Below are 21,935 nucleotides of genomic sequence, written 5' to 3'. Positions count from 1 at the left end.
CGGGAAAAATAGCCCCAAATCTCAATGGCTTACCGCAGTGGCTGTTTCTCCCTTGCTCTACATGTCCACGGCTAGTAGGCAGATGGTCCCCAAGTGATGGCGGCTTCCTCTTAGCCAAGGGGGTATGTCTGGCCAGTCGGACACTGGTCCCTAGAGTGGCCCATAAATGACACAGGTCACCTCTGCTAACATTTCATTGGTCAAGCAGGTCCAAGGGGCCATATTGAATTTCAAAAGCTGGGTGGGGGACGAGTGTAGCCCTACCATGGCCGAAGGAGACAGGAAGTGGAACTGCCAAGACTAAGTACCACAACGCGGGTGCGGGTGGGGGCGAGCCAGATGAGGGGCTTCGAGGGCAGGGCAGAGCCAGCGCGGCTGAAGGATGTGCGCGGAGGGAGGGGCGGCGGCGGCGGCAGACACCCGCAGGGCCTGGGGACCGTGCATAGCCCGCCAGTCAGGGGGGCGTCGGCTCTCTTCGTGGGGCAGCAGAAAACCCTTCCAAGACTTGATGCAGGAGGAAGGAATGGCCGGGTGTGTGGCCTGGCTAGAGGGCAGAACCTAAGGAGACAGGCTGCCAAAAGCCAAAGTAAAATGATTCTTCAGTGACAAGTGTCAGGCGCAGAGAGCTAGGTGATATTGAAAGAGCCTCTCCTGGGGCGTTAGCTGAGCTCAGCGCTTGACGCGCGTGGTCTCCCCTGGCCGTGAGAGCTGGGGTGGAGGCGCACCGAGGTCAAGACGCGCCTGACGCCCCCGAATACTCCGCGAAGACGGTGGAGAGCCCAGCGGTCAGAGGCAAGGCCTCTGTCGGATCTAGGCAAGGCCAGGGAACCCAGGGCGAGTCGGGCACACGGTCCTCGGAAGGGATCGGACCTGCTCCAGGGGCTGCTGGACCAGGGCCCGGGCGGCTGAGCTGGGAGGGGAACCTGGGACCGAGCTAAGGCCACCCCGAGGGCGCGGGATCGCGCGCTCAGGGCCTTGGCGACCCCGGGCGCGCCCCTGGGCGTGTGCGCGTGCGCTCGCCACCGGGCTCTGGGCTGCCGCGTTGGGAGGGGCTCGCACCAGGCCCCGCCCCCTCCTCCCCCGCCCCCTCCCACCCTCTTCCCCAGGCGCAGCCTCGCGCGCCGCCTGCAGCCTGAGGGCGGGATCGGAACCGGGGCCGGGACCGTGAGGTTGCGCGTCCTGACCCCGACCGGGCCTCGGGCCCAGGGCAGCCGCCTCCCGCCGCCCCATCCCAGGCCCCGCGCGGCCTCGCGAAGCGCAGAGCCGCAGGATGAAGTTTGAGGCTCCCTAGGTCCGGCAGCGGCGATCCGCAGGCTATTTCACGAAGTCAGCGAGGGCGGGGAGGCCCAAGGGGACCCCCGAGTCCCCGCCGACGTGCCGGGCGGAGCTGTCCCCGTCCCTGGGAGCCCCTCCTTCGTTCTCTTCCTTGCTGCCCAGTCGGTGTCGCGGCCCCAGTGTCCGCGCGGACCCCGCCCCTCCGGAGGTGGGCGGTGGGTACCCGGCACTGCAGCCAGCCGCCCCGGCCCCGCCCCCGGCGCCTGCTCCGCCCCGCCTCCTTCCCGCCGGCCCCGCCCAGGCCCCGCCTCCGCGCGCTCGCAGTCCCGGGAGCCCGCCCGACATCAGGACCCGCGAGCGCCAAGGCTGGGGCGCACGGCGGGCGCTGCCAGCCGCTCCCGCTCCGGCTCCCGGCCCGGCGAGCGGGCCATGCACCCGGCTCCAGCTGCGGCGCGCACCCAGGCCCGGCGATGAGGAGCGGCGCCGAGCGCAGGGGCAGCAGCGCCGCGGCGCCCCCCGGCTCGCCGCCCCCCGGCCGCGCGCGCCCCACCGGCCCCGACGCGACCCCCACCCCGCCCGCGCCCCCCAGCGGCCAGCCCCGGGCCCGGGACTCGGGCGATGCCCGCGCGCCGCCGCGCCCCCTGTTTGCGTGGAGCAAGTGGAAGAAGAGGATGGGCTCGTCCATGTCGGCGGCCACGGCGCGGAGGCCGGTGTTTGACGACAAGGAGGACGGTGAGTGCGGCCGCACGGCGGGGACTCCGGGCCGCTCCCGGGGACAGCGTGCACACGCGCGACCGGGGGACCCCACGCCCTCTCGCAGGGCGGCTGCGGCGGTAGGATTTCCTCGCGTCCGGACACCGTGGTCGCCTGGGTGGGAAGGCGTCCCGGGGCGTTTCGGTTTCCGAGGAAACTCGCGAACCGTGGCTGCGGTGCCCACGCGCGTCCGGGGCTCCCGCCTGGGTCCTCCGTGTCCCCCGGCGGCGTGTCTGTCGCCCGGGTAGCTCGGGGCTTAGCGCCACGGCGCCTGCTGCGGTGAAGGTTGTGGGTTTTTATTTTCCTTTTAGGGGCGGTGTGCGGGCTCAGTTGTCACTCTACACGTGTGGTGTGCCGAGTTTGCGAAGCGAGATGCCTGCCCCACAGGTGGCGCCCGGGGCCCTGCCCTCCGGGCTCTCTGGCTCCCAAGTGATGGTGTCGCGTGGCGCCAAGCCCGACCTTTACACTCAGATGTGCGCAGAGATGGCCTTGCCTGTGTGCAAAGATCTGCTCTTTAGGGAACAAGTTTGATCTTAGGTCCCCCTGCAAGAAAAGCTGCCCACCTGGAGCACAGGTGTCCCTTGGGTGGCCACGCAGAGGTCGGCTCGGTGGAAAGCAGGTGACAGGCAGCAGGCCCTGCAGGCACACCTCCTGGGGCCCTGGTGGGCCCCAGGACCATTGACTTAGCACCCACAGGGAACGTGGCTGTGCAGTGTCCACCCCTGGGGCACTGTGATACATTCACATGAAACATGCAGCTCTTTTCTACAGATGTCACGCAGATCATTTAAATGGTACAGTGATGACACATTGATGCTTTTTGACATTTTCTTAAAATAGTTGAAATATGCATTTTTCGTTTGTAGGCAGCCTGCAGAGGTATGGTGGATCTTTGATAATTTTAGAGCACAGCTCAGCTCAAGAGCCCAAGCTATTTCTCCCTGATAAATAATTTAAGCATTATAGGAAATTACAATAATACAACCTCAGGCCAGTGTTGTGAACATGCAGGCCATGTGCCGGCAGTTGTCAGAGAGAGTGATGGGGAGCCTGCCCATGCGCTGCCCGGGGCTGCTGGACTCGGCTGAGCCTGGTCACCTCAGCAGGGGAGGGGTATTCAGGGCCAGCCACACCCACACGGTGTGTTCTGGGCCTGCCGGTCATTTTGTTCTGAACTTTGAGACAGCAGAACTCACTGCTGGGAGTGTTTCATTCGTCACATGTTTTGTTTTTAACATAAATATTCAAAGTAAGGAAAGCCCAGAGTGAATTGGGAACTGATCAGGAGGCAGATTTGCATCTAGCTTCTGGCTGCACGATGAGAAATACATCTGGTTTCAGCACTTGCTGGTGTCAGCCCAGGGCTGGCCGCTCTTGAGTGTCTTAGCGTTGTGCTCTCCAAGGCAGCGCCTGCAGTGATAGGGGAATTGGTGCACAGAGGCTGCCTTCAGCTTTTTAAGGTAGAGGTTTTCTACTTATTCTTAGTGTATGTCTCAGAATTCAACTGTCATTAAAAAGACAAAAAGAACACAGGGTCTGTTTATGATGTTTGCAATCTGATTTGAGTCATTTTGCTCGTCCCCCCGCCCCCTCATTTGCCTGTATAGTAGGTTGGCAGAGGTACCAGCTGTTCTGGGCTTCTTGTTGTTAGTGCCCTGGAGTGGATTCCGACTCCTAGTGCCCCTGTGGACGGCAGAGCGGAACCCTACCTGGTCTTTTTGCGCCATCTTCTCACTTTCTGGTGCTCTATCAGACAACGCGCTGCTGCTCTTCACAGGCTTTTCACAGCTGATTCTTTTGGAAGTGGGTGGCCAGGTCCTTCTTCCTAGTCTTTCTTAGTCTGGAAGCTCTGCTGAAACCTGTCCACCATGGGACTCCCTGCTGGTATTTGAAATACTGGTGACACAGCTTTCAGCATCACAGCCATGTGCAGCCACCACAGTATGACAACTGACAGATGGGTGGTGTGGTTCCCTGAGGCGGACAGAGACTGAGGCCATGGTGGTGGGAGTGCTGAGTCTTAACCACTTGGGCTTGTGGGGGATGGGTAACTGACTTTGGCTACACGTGCTCTTTAGGGTGTGTGTCACTTGCTCGTGACTGGACATGGTGGCCGCATCCCCAAACTGAACATGTGACCGTGACTTACCCGGGCTTCACCTGGTGAGATCAGGAGGCCAAGCCTGGCCCTGGGCCTGATGACTGAGGACCTTATGTGGGTGGGCGGCCACTTGGCTCTGCTTTGATTCCGCGTTTGCGTGTCATGCATGGTCAGGGCACACATGGCTGGAGAGTCACAGCACATGTTTGCAGAGAGAACACTGCGCAGCTCTGGTGTGAAGGCCACGGGGTTCATTTAGACGGAAGGAATGGGGTTTGGAAAGGAGGAAGGAGAGTGTCTCCAGAGGGGGGCCATGGCCCCAACCCCACCTCTTTCCAGGCTAGGGGGTGCGGTCATCCCTGCCACCTTCCAGACAGGGGTCCCATCCCTGTCTGGGCACGCTGCAGAGCGGGCTGAAAGAGGCAACGCTGCAGTGCTGGTGACTTGCATTGACTGGGGCTTCACGGTTGCTATGGCAATGTGAGACCTTCTGATGAATTTTTTAGATTAAAATACCCAATTAGTGTATCAAATTTGGTAGGCAGAGAAAAAGAAAAAAGAAAATAAGAGGGAAATTTAACAGTGCCAGGTAAATTTCAACTAAACAGCACAGTTGTGACATGGAAGATCTTAAACATCCTCTGTCCCTATTGGTCCTCTGGAATCTGGAGCCACTGTCCTCCTTTGGCAGGTGCTGGGTGCGTGTCCAGAATTCTCTGTGTCTCTTCCTCACATAGAACCAAGGGGCAGCTTCTCCTCTTCCCTTGACCCCACACATCCTCTCGTTCTAGCCCCTTTCTGACTTTCCAGAGTGGTTGATTTCAGGGATTGAACTTGCTAGGGAACCTTCATTTCTTCTGCTGCTCTGCCCCAGAGCTGCAGAGTGTTGGGCAAGCCCTTCATTTCTCTGTCTTGGCACGCCGCGCCCTGTGAAATCAGGAGGCTGGGTGGTACTGAGAGGGGGTTCCAGCACCTTCCTGCTGAGCAGCTTGGTAACCTGGCGGGGCACCCGCCCATCTCAGTCAATCATGGCTTGTTCAAACCTAATGTGGCATTAGCTTACTTGTAGGGAGTGGCTAACCACTGAGGAGCTTTGCCTTGCCCAGAGAAACCTGGAGCTCGGGGAGGCCCTGTAGAATGCCTGGCCATGTGCTCTTGGGTGGTGGGTACAAAGGTGAGACAGCAGGCTGCCAGGTCCTAAGTCATCTTTTTTAAAGTAAAAAAAAGTTTGTTTTTTCCTAATTATAGAACCATTAAAATGTATAAATTTGTAAAAATTTTATACTTTCCTAAAATTGTCCTAAGTGGGAAAACCAAGACATCTGTAACTTTAGCACCAAGAGATCTCTGCAGTGAATGCTCCTGTGTGCATCTTCCCCAGCCTTTTTCTAGGAATGTGCTCACACCTACAGCCATATAGAAACACACTTTTTTCTTTGATACAGAAATGGGATCATACTCTATATATGATTTTGTCCTAACCTGCTTTTTCACTTAGCAGTGTGTCGCAAACGCCTCATAAACCTACAGCATCATTTGTTGGCTAAATTTGCAAGAGCACTTCTCAACCCTGGCTGTGAACTAGACTCAGTGGGTGCTCTTGTACACGACGAATGCCTGGGCCCCGCCCCCAGAAATTTGGGTTGAATTTGTTGGGATAGGGTCAGTGTGGGGGAGTGGGGCTCAGACACCAGCTGGTAAACAGTTTAGCAATGAACATCTTTGTATATTCGTCTTTGTGCACTTGGCATTATTTCCTTAGGATAAATTCCTAGGAATGACATTTCCCAGTTGAAGGAGTGCCCGTGTAAAGTAGCTTGATACATCTGGCCAGCTCTCTAGACAGGAGTGGTCTCTCCATGAGCCAGCTGCTGTCCTGGGTGCTTATTATATGGTGGTGACCAGTAGATGTGGCTGCTGCAAGTGTGGGGTAACTGACAGAGGGCAAAGCAGGGAGACGACAGTTGACAAGGAAACATGAGTAAGTAAACTGAAGGACAGGAGTGGCTGGAGGAGAGGCAGCAGGGGAGACCTGCCCTCAGCGGAGCGGGCCAGGGAGGGAGGGCCACTGTTGCCTTGCTCGAGGAGGCACGGAAGTCCTTTCCCTGAACTCTCACCAACTCTGGGTGTTCGTGATATTTTTATTTTTTGACAAGCTAAAAGATAAAAAGACGTGTCAACGCTCTGAGTTTCTTTGGTTACCACTGAGATTGGCAGTCTTTCCACTTTTCACGTTTGGGGCGTGTGTATTCTCCTTTTTGTGGACCGCTGGCGCCTACCCCCAACCTGCACTTCCTGTTGGGATGTTTGCAGTCCTTCTCTTTCCGCCGTTCCGTGTATGTAGAGGCTTGCTGTTGAACACTCCCCCACTTGCGTTTGCCATCTATCTTGTAATGTTGCTAGATTTTTTTTCGTACAGGTGTGTTTAATTTTTCTGCAGTCAGATTCATCGATATCATTTCACATTCATCGATATCAGCCTTGATGTCATGTTACGAAAGTCCTTTTCCAGGCACCGTTAACAATTTAGTTTCTAATCCTGCATCTGCACTTTCTTCTAGTACTTCTGTGGTTTCACTTTTTATATTGAAAATTCGGATCCATTTGGAATAACATTTGACATGGAATGAGAAGGTTTTCCTCCTGCAAGTCCTGGCTTGCTTAATTGAGTGCATTTAAGCTGTGTTCTTTCTTGTGTATTGATTGCCTGTTTTGTTGAACTGGGAATAGGATCTTTGTACCCATCGTGTTTCACACTGGTTAGTGCTGGTGCGAAGGAAAACTTTCCTTTTTATAATATTCATCCTGGAGATGGCCGCTCTGCTGAGACGCCTCTTGGTTCTCATAGTTTTCGAGTTGCTTTCCTTGGGCTTTCTGGGGGCTCAGTCATGTCACCTGCAAAGGATGCCTTGTTGGTTCCTTTACTGTGCTCATGCTCCACATTTTCATCACTGTGTTACCCAGAGCTGGCAGGGCAGAGCAGGGCGGTGGTGCACGTGCGTGGTGCCCGTCAGGCTGATGGGGCCGTGGTTCCGGGTGTCAGTCCATCCCTGTTTACTGAGAGCCTTTCTCCAGCGAGCCAGGGACTTGAGTTTTAATAGGTGCCTTTTTCCTTCCCTCTGACCCTGGGAAAAGGGAGTGGCGGGGGTGGGGCAGTGGCTCTCTGTGTGACCCAGACTTGGGCTGATGGCAACTCACACACCCTTCCCCACCATAAGGGGCCTTGGCGGCCAAAAGCCTGGTGGCTACAGACCGTGGGGTCCTTTACCAGCTGGTAGAAATGGGGCAGAGGCACCTGGTATGGGTGTGGGGGTTGGGTTCAAGCTGGGGAGGAGGGTGTGTCGTCCCAGCCCACCCTGCATGTTCTCTCCTGGGTTCCGCGTTCCTGGGCGCAGTGCTGGTGTCCCAGTGGAACCATCGGGCAGCCAGGAGCTTGATGCGTTTGTCTCCCTATGGCTGGCAAGGCTGGTCTAGCATGGACTTGGGACCTACTGTCATACTTCTTTATGTAACAAATGTCAGCTCTGCGTGTCTATCCATCTGGTTGTGCGTTTTAAAATGCTAAAAATAAGCCGATTTTCTTTTAAAAATTTAACCACCCGGCTTTCCAGTTGAGAAGTAAAGCAAGAATGCAGTGGAGGTAATTTTGGTTCAGGGCTTCTCTCTGAGGATGCAGCCTGTGGAGGCTCTGAGATGGTCTGAGGGAGGCAAAGCCATGGGAAAGCACCTATTCGGGACAGGGTCAGGACAGCCTGGAGCAGGTTCTCCACTGTCATGGGCTCCCAGTCCCTTGGGGACCTTGTGAAAATGCAGATTCTGATTCAGCAGATCTGGGGTGGGGCCTGAGGGTGTCTGCATTTCCAACTGGCTCCCAGGTGCTGCCAACCCTGCTGGTCCGCAGACACACTTTGAGTAGGGAGGGCTTGGGCGTATACAGAGGTGGAGTGGTGAAGGCAGAGACCCATGGGGCTGGGTCACTTGGCACCAGTCCCTGAGGTGGGAAGAGCAGCGACGGTGCTGGCCACCCTGACGCTCCTGGGACAGTGGGCGCTGCATGGGAGAGTTCTTCCATCCTTTGGAGACGTGCTGGCTCCTGTTACACAGTTGCCAGTTATTAGAGCGGCGCCAGCGCTGCAGTGGGGTAGTGTATCTCCGTTAGTCTTGCTTTTGTTTCTCTATTGTTCCTCACAGTCTTTTCCCCGGCATAGCCCTTTGCATATGTAACCAAAACGTAACTAGCATTTTGTATCCTGTGTTTTCAGCCAGCGCTACAGCCTGAACCCCTTCCTTTATTGAAAGCTGGGACCTGGCATCTTTCCCCTCATTCCCACCGTGGCTGGATGCTGAGGGGTGCGTAGACGCTCCCCCTTCTGGTGTTGGGATCCTTTTGTCCCAGAGCAGGCAGCAGGATGTGCGCCTTCCCACCGGCCTGCACCGGGAGTGTCGCAGGTCCAGCCCTCACACCATGGGACTCACTGTGGAGTGCTCATGGGGCTCTCTGCCATGCCAGGTGGAACCCTCTTGGGAGGCCCCAGGCCAGCCCTTCCGGCCTCTCTTGAGCCCATTGGTTCTTATGTTAACAGCCGGTGCCCTGTGGCCCTGGTCCTGGTTTTGTTGTTAGTAGGAAGCTCAGAGCCGAATTGGGCATTCACCTTAGTTAGGGACCTGGCCTTCTACCTGGTGTCATTTTTCCTTCCCATTCAGATTCCTCCTCCTCACTCAAAAAATATATTGGGGGGCTGGCCCGGTGGCGTAGTGGTTAAGTTCACGTGCTCTCCTTTGGTGGCCCAGGGTTTGTGGGTTCGGATCCTGGGCGTGGACCTACACCACTCATCAAGCCATGCTCTGGCAGTGTCCCATATACAAAGTAGAGGAAGACTGGCACAGATGTTAGCTCAGGGCCAATCTTCCTCACCAAAAAAAAAGTTGAACTATGTGTTTCTTCCTACCTGCCTTGCTCCACTATCTATGTAAAGCTATAGATAAAAATAAAGCTTTGGTAACCACTCTGTCTACTGGCTAATATTCCAACAAACAGCTAGAGTTTGCTCCCCAGCCATTTCTCGTGGGCCTGGTACACGGGCCTTCTCCAGCCCTGCTCACTATCCATTAGGTGGGGTCAACGTGTTGTCCCTGTGTTGGCATCTTGTGCCCAGAGCTTCTCTCGGCATGCATCCTTCCCGCCCGGGTGTGGGCACACACTGGTGCTGGCGCCCTGGAGGACATACTGGGCTCCTCTCTCCTCCCCAAACACCAGCCAGGTCCAACGGGCTGAATGATTTTAACGACCAAAATTTGAGATAATTTGGGAGAATAATTAATGAAATTGTTATTTAAAAAAACTGGGATGCCCGCTTCATCAAAAAATGTTTTTTTCATTGGCTTGAAATCTATGATTTAAAAACCAAGGCAGCTGAGTGAGATCGGTGTGGCTGAGAGTGGAGGGCGGACCTGGGGGCTGGCCCTGGCCTGGCTCCATCCAGCTGTGAGACGGGTCACTGCCCCCCATCCTCTGTCTCTGCAAATGTGACACGGGCCCACAGATGGTCTCTGACGTGCTGCCAGCCCAGACACAGGCCTGTGTCGATCGTGAGAAAACCCTGCTCGATGTTATTTAAGTTCTGAAGCCAAGGAGATGGTGTGGGTGGGAGTCAGTGTCGCCCCCAATTTATTAAAAATAGGAGCTGAGCACATCGATTTCTCTAAGAGTCGACTTCAGGAAGGCCTCTTTGCTTTCGGAATTCACATCATGACTCTTCCTGCTTCACAAGCACAAAGTGGAACTTGTCACAACAGCGAGAAGTGGATGACTTTGTGTCTGTGGCTTCTCTGTGGGTTTATTGGTCACGGCCCCGTGTCGGCCTTGTCGAGCGTGCCCGTGGCACCGTGCGGGTGAGGAGGGTCTGCCGTGGTGTTCGATGCCTCCTTCTCCAGGCCCTCGGCCCTCCCTGTGTCATGCTGCTCTGCGTCCTCCCTGTCAGCGTCCCACTTCTGACTCAGAGCCACCATTCCCGCAGCACTTGGGCCCTGGGAGTAGGGAACGGGGTCTTGGCACCGTGTCTGTCACACTGGGCACTGTTCATGCCCGTGAGGCCCACTGTTAGTTATTGCTGGTAATAAACTGCCCCAAAACTTAGTGACTTAATAAGAATTTTTATTATTTTTCATGATTCTGTGGGCTGGGAATTTGGACAGGGCCCAGTGGGGACGGGTCTTTCTGCTCCATGTGACGTCTGTGGAGCCAGAACGTCCACAGTGGCTTTCTCGCTCATGTACGTGGTGCCTCATTCTCAGCCAAAATGGCTCATAGTGTTGGAGGCTGGTGGAAGATTTTCCATGAGTTGTGTCCCTGGGGGTCTCCATGCCCACTGTTGTCTGATGTGTTAGTTGTCTATTATTACTTCACAAATTACCTTAACACTTAGTGGCTTAAAACAATAAACGTCACCTCATAGTTTCTGGGAGTTGGCAATTCAGTAGTGGCTCATCTGGGGGGGTTCTGCCTCAGGGTCCCTCAGGAGGCTGCAGGGTGGATGTCATTGGGGCTGCATCGTGTGAAGGCTGGACTGGGGCGGGAAGGTCTGCTCCCAGGCTGTCTCCCCCGCACGGCTCTTGGCTGGAGGCCTAGGTTCCTCACACTTGAGCCTCTCCATCAGGCTCTTGAGTGATCTCACAGCATGGCGGCTGGCGCCCCTGAGCCAAGAGGGCGGAGGAAGCCATAGTGAGTTTAAGGACCCAGCCTCTGAAGTCACACTCTGTCACTTCCACTGTATTCTGTTCACTAGAAGGAAGTCAGTGTGTCCAGCCCACCCTCGAGTTGGGGAGTTAGGTTTGCCCTTGGAAGGGAGCGTCAGAGAGCCTGTGGGTGTATTTAGAGAGCACAGTGGTCCTCTGAAGTCTCGGGGCTTCTCCCGCTCCGTGCTCTCTGCAGCAGGAGAACAGAGCTTCCTGAAGGTACGCAGGGCTCCCCAGGGTGCAAGAGCAGACGACACCAGGCCTTCTCGAGGCTCGAGCCCAGGCTGGTACAGTGTCACCTGTGCCGCATTCCACTGGTGGAGCAATTGCAGGTCCAGTTGGGTTCAAGAGGACGAAGTGCTCATGGTGACGTCTGCATCTTGGGGCTCTTGGGGCCGCTATCGGCCGGCAGGGCTAGCTGTCAGGAAGAGCTGGACGTGGGGCAGGGAGGAGAGGGACGAGCTGGAAGCCACTCGCATCTTGGCCTGTTTCTCAGCCTGTCTGACCGCAGTGACTTCAGAGAACGGTTCCGTGCCTCGTGCCCACCTTCCCGGTGTTGCACAAATTCTTTCTTGGGGGCCATGCAGGATGTCAGTTTAGCCAAGCAGACCCAGCACCAACCAGCACACCGAGGTTGCTATTTCAGAGCCCCCAGAACATGGGGAGACACAAAGCATCTTCTGTGCATTGAAACTTGAGGATCCTGGAGGGAAGTGCTGCTTGTAATGTGAAACAAACCTGAAGTCTGAGCGGAAGTCAGCACCTTCCCAAGTGTGAAGGGGAAAGTCTGAGAAGCCAGGAGGCTGTGCACCTGCCGCTGGCTGTCAGCCGGCTCCGGCACTCTCATCATGTCCCCCCGATTCTTCAGACCTTGCTGGGGAGTCCCAGAGATCCTGGTTTCGGTTTCCTGTGCTGCTGCTGTGGGACCCCCCTGTGGCTGTCCCAGGTCTTGTTTGTTGGTGTCGCCCCCAATGTTTTCCTCAATATCAAGGTCATCTTGTGTTTCTGAAATCATATTTTAGCTGCCCATGTAGAATGGATCATTTGTAAAGGTAGTACATGACTCAGAGAGGGGGCAAAATGAGAAAGAAAAAGAGAGAGGAAGGAAGATGCAAAGACAAGTGGGAGGTAGGAAACCACGTACTGCAGAAACAGCTGGACCCATCCCTGGGGTGTGACCTGCTCCTGTTGGACCCCGTCTGCAGTGCGTGACCTGCTCGTGCTGGGCCCTGTACCCCGTGTGTAGTCTGCTCGTGCCGGGCTGGCCGGGCTGGCCAGGCTCCACAGCTGGGCAGGTCAACTGCATCTGGCAGTTGGAAGACCTTGACTGGGCGGGGGGGGGGGGGGGGGGGGGGGGGGGGGGGGGGCGGGGGGGGGGGGGGGGGGGGGGGGGGGGGGGGGGGGGGGGGGGCGCGTCCATCAGATCTGTGGGGCACTGCAGGCAGCGGGAGCCGAGACAGAGGAGTGGGTGTGGCGGGCTGTCCAGGCATATGGGGGCCATGGCTGGAAGGGAGACCCCAAGGCGCTTTTCTCCCTCGTGGCTCTTGCAGAGGGTGCTGTGTGAAGCTCAGACTCAGGCGGCAGAATCCTCAGTCATAGGATCCTGATGCCCTTCCCCGGAGCCCACAGCAGTCAGAACGTGCAGAAAATAAGGGGCTCACTTGATGATGAGCCCCCGAGTCCCCAAAGCTGGGCATGGTACCAACAATGCAGGCACCTGGGAAACTTGAAACATTTAAGAGGAATTAGGTGGTAGAGGAGAGAAAATTCTGGATGGACACCATTCCTGGACCTTTGCCCCCCCGCAAGGCAGTGCCGGCACCTCCTGGCCCAGGCTGCCCCTGGCCCCCATCTCCTCCCCTTAGCCTCCCCACTGGCCCTGGAGTCCCTTTCTAGGGTCATCAGAGAGAGCACAAGCCTGCAGTTCCGTCATCGCTACGGTGACCGCACATCCCCGGTTGCCCGACATCCCGATCACGCCTGTTGCCTGGGCATGATTATTAATAGCGTCCCCTTTCTCTCTTAGACGTGTCCTGGTTTGGATGATAGATTGTATGGCTGCCCATCTAGCCACCAGACACCGTTGCCAGAATGATCTGGCTTTTTCCTTTTAGCTTTGTATTATATAACAAAAAGTGACAAGAAAAAGTATTAAGAAATTCCAATGTTTTATGTAATCCCAGCACCAATCTAACAACTGTTTGCAGTTTCTCGCATCACCTTCCAATCCATACCTGAATACATACAACATGTATTTACCTTTGAAAAACTTTTTCCTGATAAACTTATTTAGAGTGTTTTAGATTTACAAAGATGTTGTGAGGTATTACAGAGAGTTCTCGTGTATCCACACCTATTTCTCCCGAGGGTGACATCTTACGATAGTCTGGTGCATTTGTCATAACGAGGGAACCGATATGGATACGTTACTGTATTGGTCAGGCTTCTCCTGAGAAACAGACCAATGGAACAAATATATGTAAAAAAGGAAATTTATTAAGAGGATTGACTCACGTGATTATGGAGGTGAGAGTCCCAGGATCTGCCGTCTGCAAGCTGGAGCCCCAGGACATCCACGGGTGTAACTCAGTCTGAGTCTGAAGGCCTGAGAGCCGGGCAGCCGACATCTGAGGGCTGGAGAAGATGGGATGAGATGTCCCAGCTGAAGCGTCGAGGCAGGAAAAAAGGTGGATTCCTCCTTCCTCACCTTTTCTTCTTCTCAGGACCTTCAGTGGATTGGACGAGGCCCGCCCACGGTGGGGAGGACAATGCACTTTACCGAGTCCACAGATTCAAGTGTTAATCTCAGCCAGAAACTCCCCCACAGACATGTCCAGATTAACGTTTAACCAAATATCCGGCCCCATGGCCAGTCAGGTTGACACATTAAGTTAGCCAGCACCATTCTCAGTAACTGAAGTCCGTGGTGTATTCAGATTTCCTGTGTTTTTAACCTTAATATCCTTTTTCTGTTCTAGGAGCCCATCCAGGACCCCACATTGCTTTCAGTTGTTTCTCTTTCGGCTGCTGTGGGCTGTGACCGTTCTCAGACTTTTCTCGCTTTTGATGACCTTACAGTCTTGAAGATAGCTGTCAGGTGTTTTGTAGAATGTCCCTCTATGGGGATTTTCGTGATTAGTTCTTCTCATGATCAGACTGGGGTTATGGATCTTTGGGAGGAAGACCCCAGAGAAAAGTGTCCTCTCTCACACCGTGTCAAGGGGGCACACCATCAGCGTAGTTCAGCACCGTGGGTGTTGACCTTGAGCTTCTGGCTGAGGTCACGTTTGTCAGGTCTCTCCACTGAAAAGTTACTCCTTTCCCCCCTTCTCATACTGTCCTCTTTGGAAGGAAGTCACTATGCATAGCCCACACTTAAGGATGGGGGGTTATGGCCCCCCTCCTTGAGGTGGTATCTACATAAAATTATTTGGAATTCTTCTGCACAGAAGGTTTGTCTACCCCTCCCATGTATTCTGTTGTTCAGTGGCTCATTTATGTCAGTGGACTCATGGGTATTTGTTTTGTACTTTGGGCTATAATCCAATCCTACTTTATTTATTTGTTCTCACGTTGTTCTCGCCTTGGTCATTGGGAGCTCTTCAGTTGGCTCCCTGTTCCTTTGGCACACTGCATCATTGTTTTTGCTGTCGCTCCTTTTTGAGCACTTCCGTGCTTTCTGGCACTTAAGGCTCATTTTGACCCAGTCCTGGAATCAACCGGTTCTCCAAGGAGCCCTGGCCCTTTTGTTGGGAGTGGTGTTAGAAACCAAGATCTGGATCCTGGGTGTGCTCACTGTTACTGGGAGAGGATGATCCTCTCTGTGCTTGAGCACAGAGCTGACCACATCATTTGCTGGCTTAAGGGTCTAATGTTTTCCCATTGCTTCATTCATTTAGCTGAATGCCATTTACTGTGCACCTGCTCTGTACACTGCTGGCGGAGGGGGTATGAACTGATACAACCACTTTGGAACCTACTTGGCAGAACCTGCTAAAACCACACACGCACACCCTGTGGGGGAGAGTGCAGCCTCTCACGTCCAGGAGTTGGCCTTGGCGCTCACTGCTGGGCCTTGGCATTCTCCTGTCAGACATAAACCATTTCACAGAACACCCACATCAGGCAGGACCACCATGTGACTGTGATGGGTCAAGACAAAAGACCCCCCCCCCCCATAATCCCATCTGAACACAGACAAAAACGGGGACATTGCCCAAGCCCCAGTGACCAGACTCCCCTGTCCCGGCTGATATAAGTGGTGGCTGCTGCTTTGCTAATCACAGCTCTGGACTTGCTTCACTCCTTCCACCTTCTATGGAGGAATTATTAAGATGCCCAGCCATAGAATTGCCCCTGTTCCTACAGCATCGAGGCCCTACTGCTTGAGCCTTTGTGAAGGTCCCTGCCATGAGCCCAAACCGTGTTGTCCATCCTTTCATACACCCTGTTCCCGAGTCGCCCCTATTCCCCACGGGGTGTGTTCTCCCTCATCACAAGGAGCAGTAAACCCAGTGTGTTCAGCCTTAGGCTATTTCAGTCTCTGGCTGGGGGGTGGGTGGGTGCATTGCCACCTACAACCCAGGATTGTATTCCTAGGTATAGACCCAGCAAAATGTGTACATCTGTGGACTGAAAGGTGTGCACACCGATGTCCACACGACACTGTGTGTAACAGCCAGAAGCTGGAACCAGACCAAGTATCCGCCGACGTTACACGTACACATAAATTCCTGTTTATTTGCACAGTGCAGTCCTCTCTACAATGAGAATGAACGTCTCAGGGCCGCGCCAGCTGAGCTGAATCCTGTAACCACCGCTGAGTGTGCGCGCGCTCGTGCTGCTGGTTCCCTGTGTGTGACAAGTGCAGAAGCGGAGATTCTGATCTTAAGCTGTCAAGATGTGACTTTAGATGGCAAGTCCATGGCACCCTGGCTAGGAGGGGGCACAAGGGGGCTTCCAGGGTGTTGGGAATGTTATGTTTCCTGACCTGGTTGCTGAGAACCTAGGTGTGTTCTCTTTGTAAATTGTTTGAACTGAACACTTGTCATATGTGCACTTTTTTGAAAGGTTTATTTTAATCAAGAGTTTACAAGAATATTAAACACCAATGCCCAGCCCCCGACCCGGGAATTCTGCTTCGACCGCGGGGCAGAGGCACAGGGCCCGTGCTCTGGAGGCGAGCGTGGTGCAGACCCGGTTCTGGGAACCTGGGGTCCCCAGGCTGCAGACTTTTCTCCAGTGACCCTGGATTGTTCGTAACTCCTGTTAAAGAACAAAAATTCAGCATAGTAAATGTAAAGACGGAATTGGCCTTTCTCAGCGATTCGTGAGTCGGGCAGCATCCCATCTAGCAGATAAAAGGGAGCTCCGAGGAGTTGTATGAATGGAAGGTTTCTGTAGGCAGAAAGAGGGTGGGGTGAAGAAGTTCAAAGAGTGGGTTATTTCAGGCAAAGTCGCCTTCTGTTAGGGAGGGCAGGGGTCTGTCTGCTGGATCACCTCACTACTGTTACCAGGGAATTCTAGACAGACTGGTTTAAAATCCCCTCCTGGGAGAGGCTGACACTGCGGTTGGTTGAAGTCTGAGTCTTGGTAGGGCTTAGCACAAGTGACTCCATTTTGGGTCTGTTATTTCTTTTGGACGCTGTTCACTGCGTGCCTTTGTTCCTTTCTTGAGCCCATGTGACCTCTGCCCGTATGGCCTGACCCCCCAGGTGCATCCCCTACATGTCCTCACACACCTCTCAGCCTCAGGCCCAGAATCCTGACCTCCAGGAAGCCGCCCCAGGCCCAGGACACCTCCGCCTGTCCGTAGGGCATGGTGGGAGGCAGGCACAGTGTCTCGGGCTGCAGGAAGAGCTGTCCTGGTGCCGGCTCTGAGCCAGAGGATGGCAGATGCAGCTTCCTGGGACTCCAGGGCTGAGCTGAGCTGTATTGTGCCAAGTTCACATTTCATCTCTGTGGGCTTGTCATGCTCCCCGGGTGGATGAGAGTGATCTGGGCGTTTTTGTGTTCCCGATGGAGCATGCTGAGCACTCAGGTACATTCGATGTGTGGCTGTGGGGTGAATTAGCAGCGTTATTTCCCATGTTGAGAAATCTTTGCTTGGTGCCTTCTCCCTTTTCCTCACTCCTCACTTCCAGCAAAACTCCTCAAGAGCAGTTTGTCCTTGCTGCCTGCCGTCCTCCCCTCCAGTTCTCTCCTCAACCTACTGGAGGCGGGACTTGTCCACCACCCCAGAGCTCTCGAGAAGGTCCCCTCCCCATGGCTAAGCCTCATGCCCAGTCCTCAGCCCTCCTCATCCTTGACCCGTGGCAGAGCCTGATGCTCTGGACACCGCCTCAACCCCTCTCTTCACATGGCTTCCAGGACGCCCACAGCCCTGGCTGAGCCTCCTCCTCTCCCCGACCCTGTGACGCTGGACCACCCCGGGCTCCTTCCCTCTTCTCGCTACACTCACGGCTTCAAATGTCATCCATATGCCGACGCCTCCCACATTCCAGACTTCTCCATCCAGCCTCTGACTTGACACCGCCACCCGCGTGTCTCACAGACGTGTCAAATCCAGCATGTTCAAGATTAAATTCCCATCTCCCCCCGCCGCCTGCACCCCTCGAAGTCTCCGCCTCGCTTTCCTCCATCCTTCTAGGTGTTCAGACCCAAGGTTTGAACCCTGCTGGGGCCCCTCTCTCACTCGTGCTGCACCTTGACCTTCAGGGTGTCCTCGGGGCTTCCCTGGAAGAGCCAGGGCCCGCTGCTGCCTCCACCTCCCTGAGCACCGAGCACCGTGGTCTCCACCCAGCTCCTCTCCGGCCCCAGCCGAGCGTCCTCACTGGGCTCCTCGTGTTCTCAGTGCGGCGGCCAGAGCCACGCTTTCTCCCCAAGACCCGGCCACTCCTCCAACCTGTGCAGCACCCCAATGCACTGTCCACGTCAGTTCCGAGCTGGCCGCCTGGGTGGCATGCCATCTCTACCCTCCTCCGGCCTCGCTGCTTTGCTCCCCCACCTCACGTGCTGTGGCCAGCCTGATGCCTCGGCCGTCTGTCCGCCTGGCCTGTGGCCTTGCTCACAGCAGCAGGCACCCTGGTCTCGAGGGCTCAGAGAGCAAAGCCCTTGTCTGCCTCTGGCTCCATGTGGCTCCGTGGCGACTGGGCAGCAGGGCTGGGCTTGTCTGCCTCCTTGCCCACACCAAGGCGTGGCCCAGGGCAGAGCGTGGCAGAGAGTGCCCTGGAAGACCTCCCGCGGGGAAGCGCTGCCCTGGCCCGGGAGGGGCCCAGGGGCCTCTGCCCGCAGCTGTTGGCAGAGCAGCCCATGGCCGCTCCGTCCCAGAAGCCAGAAGGGGCAGCCTGCAAACACATGGGCAGCGGGCGGTGCCAGACCACCACGTCTCCTGCAGGCCTGTGCACATGTCCTCCTCCAGGAGCCACTTTGTGTTGTGCCCTGGCCCCGGCCCAGCCCCTGGCTCCTGCCCCGGCCCCTGGCCCACTCTGCTTCTCCGGTGCTGAGCCCTAGAGTGCTGTGTGCTTCGTCCCCTCCTGATACTGCTGTTCTTTCAGCCTCACCCCCTTGCCCCAAGAAGGAACATCCCCCAGGCAGAGTTTCGTCTCCTCGGTTCCCTCTTGTGTCTCAAGTGACTCGACAGCACTTGGGGCCTGGCGCCCAGTGAACATGGGATGAGGGGGCCGCGTGGAAATGGGCGCTTAGGTCCCTCCTCCCACTTCTCCCAGCAAGGGACCGCTTCAGGGACAGCAGTCGCCAGACCTCAGAGCCAGCCCTGCCAGGGCCCTCACTCCCCCGACGTTGTGAAGGCCCGCTCCGTCTTCTCGGATGGGCGTGCTCTCTGTTCCGGGCTGTCAGAGCAGTCAGGTCAGCCGCCTCCTCACTCAGAGACTCACCTGGAAAGCTTGGTTTTAGGAGAAGTCAGGGAAGCCAGGGGTGGCTGCCTGGGCTGTGCGAAGGGAGGGAGACGGAGAGACTGGCCGCATCTTCCTTCCGGCCGCATATGGTGCATGGATTTCAGCAGCTGCAGGGGCGACCCTCCCGAAAGTCCTTCCCTGAATTAGGTGGGAACTCTCGTAGGGGGGCTGGTTATGAAACGCGCATCTGACAGGAGCTGTGAATCTGGCTGAGGAGCAGGGGGTGCCCCGCGTCCAGGGCCGGGGTGGCCTCCCTCCACAGAGGGTCCTGGGGCCTCCTGGGGCAGTCACTGCTGCACAGGGTGGCTCGGGGACCTCAGCTGGGTGTGGCTGTGACCGCAGGACCCCAGGACTTCCACAGGCTGGGCTGCCTCTAACCCAGGCTGGCTCGGCACCATTGACATCTGGGTCCAGATCACTGCATGTGTGGGACCGTCCTGTGCACTGCAGATGTTAGCAGCATCCCTGGCCGCTGCCCACTGATGCCAGGAGCATCCCTCCTCCGTGTTTGTGACAGTCAGTCATGCAAACACATGTCGCCGTGTGTCCCCAGGAGTGACATTGCCCCCAGCTGGGAACTACTGTCATCCCAACAGAGAAGGAGGTAACTGGTGAGGACACCGAGCCTCATTGTCTGTGGTCGCCGGCTGGGAAGTGCAGTGGGGCCGTGGCTGAGAGTCTGGGGAGATTCTATTGATCCTGGAGCGTCTGCAGGAGTCCGTGCCCCTGGCCAGGGCTCCTGGGCTTCACGGCCTCCTGGGGCTAGAAGCGTCCTAGAGACAGATGGTCCAGTCAGCATGCCTCAGCTTCAGATGAGACTGGAGAGGCTCAGAGAGGCACTGGCCTCACGTGGGCCTCAGAGCCAGGCCCAGGAGCCAGCTCTCCCAGTGCGTCGAAGGCTGGGGCCCTGCACCGGCACAGCCTGTCCTCGCTTGGCTGTTTTGCCAACTCTGGGGTTGACCACCTTTAAGGGCACCCGGGCTTTCCCTGGGGATCTGTGGGTTAGCCTGCGTGTACATGTGACCACAAGTGTATGTGTGAACGTGTGGGTGTGAATGAGTATGTTTATGTGCCAGTGTGAGATTGTACATGTATGTATTTATGTGTGTATATGTGAACTGAGATTGTACATGTATGTATTTATGTGTATATGTGAACGTGTGAGTGAGTGTATGAGGAAATTGTGTGAGTGTGTGCATGGGTACTGTGAGGGGCCCCTGTTTGGCATGCGGGTGTCCTGGGGTGTGCAGCCACAGCCGTGTATTCTTCCCGGATGCCTTCTCGCCAGCCATGCAGGTGCGTGGTGCATGGTGGCCTGGACTCCCAGGGCAGCCTTCGCAGGATGCTGTCTCTGATGTTCTCTCTCCTCCAGTCTTGAAGAAGTAGCTGGAGTTGTGGAGGCTCTGGGAGGCGTTTCATCTGTAGGACCCCATGTCCCCCTAGGGAAGCCTTGGATTTTGAGAGCGGCCCAGTGTTTGCGGGGGAGGCAAGGTGGCAAATGACCCCATATGTGGGCTCTGCTTCCTGCCCCCTTCTCTGTTGGGATGACAGCCGCCTCCCACTGCCAGCGTGTGCCTCGCTGGGGTGGGAGATTGGGAATGACCGTCTTGTCCTCACAGATGGAGGTGGAGCCCCTGTGGGCTGCATCCGTCTCTGCAGGCCGAGAGCCCCCAGGGCCGTGGGCAGGTAGGGTCAGAGTCATGGGTGGAGCAGGTTGCAGGACTGGGCCCCGGGGCCGGGAGGTGAGGCATGTTCAGTGCTGCTTAACTATGGGCTCCTCATTTCCCAGGACAGGGATGTGTCCTGTCTGGAGGGTTCCTCTTCTCAGAAAGCTGAGCCCCGCTCCCACTGGAGTGACACACATCCTCAGGCCCCATGTGTGCCGTCTTGGAGTGAGACCGTTGAAAGCGGAGGGACAGTGGTTACCTGGGGCCAGGCAGGGCTATCCTGGCTTTGGACCCACCTGGGTTTGTCCAGTGGTATCTCAAGAAACCTTTATGAAATGAACTCTGATTCCTTTTAATTAAAAAACAATGTATGCTCCAGAGAGCTCCACTTCACTCGTGTGAGCTTGCATTAATTGAAAGGTTCGGAAGTTTCCGTTAATTACACTTACTGTCTGGCAGCTGCTTCTCTTCCACAGCAGTCACTCTCTTGGTTTCGTCTTCTCAGTGTAAAACAAGGAGCTCCCATGGCAAATAGGATCCTACTTAGAATGGAGGCAAGAAGTGAAAGTGGGGAGGTGAGAGCAGTTCTGGGACAGGTTGTGCCACTGGGCCTCCTGGGGTGGGGGCCTTGGGTCTGAGGGCCCTGACATAGGGGCCCTGGTGTGGGTGGCCCTGGTGCAGGGGCCCTGGGTGTGGGGGCCCTGGGGTGGGTGATCCTGGTGTGGGGGCCCTGGGTGTGGTGGCCCTGGCATGGAGGCCCTGGTGTGGGGGCCCTGGGTGTGAGGGCCCTGATGCGGGGGCCTTGGGTGTGGGGTCCCCGGGGTGGGGTGGGAGCCCTGATGCGGGGGCCCTGGTGTGAGTGGTCCTGGTGCGGGGGCCCTGGGTGTGGGGGCCCTAGGGTGGGTGGTCCTGGTGTGGGGGCCCTGGGTGTGGGACCCAGGCCAGGGCACAGACACCTTCTCTAGGAGTCTCCTGTGCAGGAATGTGCATCTCTCTCCAGTGTTGGGAAAGCCACGAGGGCAGGGCCATGTTATGCTCACTCTGGACTCCACAGGGTCTTGTATATAGTCAGCACTCAATAAATGCTTGTTGAGCTTAACTAAACTGAGTAGAAAAGGAAAACGGACGAGTGAATGTGAAAGAGCTCACACCAGCCCCAGCGGGGGCTTCTGTGACAGACGGGTGTCGCACAGGCCAGGTCTCCTCTAGAGAATGTTCTGGAGTGTGCAGGGAGCAGACGAGGCCCAGCTCTGCTCTCCGTTCTGGTTGGGTCCTGGGGGTGCTTGTGGGATTGGGGGGAAGGCGTCTGCTGGCCCCCCGGGTGGCTGCTGGTCTTCTGGAGGCTCTGCGGGATCTCTCCAGCAGGCGTGGCCACATCAGATCACTGTGGAGGACTCCACGGTTAGGAAGAAAATGATGCTTCTTTTGCTGGCAGATGATGGGCATCCCGAAGTGAGGAACAAGTTTTGGCATTGGGGTGTTTGCATT

General features: G+C 56.2%; 1 protein-coding gene across 1 annotated transcript in view; it reads left to right on the top strand.

Moving 5' to 3' along the window:
* Positions 1-912: 912 nt before the first annotated feature.
* The window catches only part of STK32C (serine/threonine kinase 32C), a 102,022-nt gene continuing 80,999 nt past the window's right edge, over positions 913-21,935 (top strand). Inside the window, exon 1 of the mRNA XM_046655158.1 lies at positions 913-2,007. Within this exon, the coding sequence (XP_046511114.1) occupies positions 1,746-2,007 (262 nt within the window). The 5' untranslated portion in view covers positions 913-1,745. The remainder of the gene's footprint in view (positions 2,008-21,935) is intronic.

Source organism: Equus quagga, chromosome 2, assembly GCF_021613505.1.
Source record: "Equus quagga isolate Etosha38 chromosome 2, UCLA_HA_Equagga_1.0, whole genome shotgun sequence".
In the NCBI taxonomy this organism is placed as follows: domain Eukaryota; kingdom Metazoa; phylum Chordata; class Mammalia; order Perissodactyla; family Equidae; genus Equus; species Equus quagga.
This window is presented reverse-complemented; position numbering and strand designations above follow the sequence as displayed.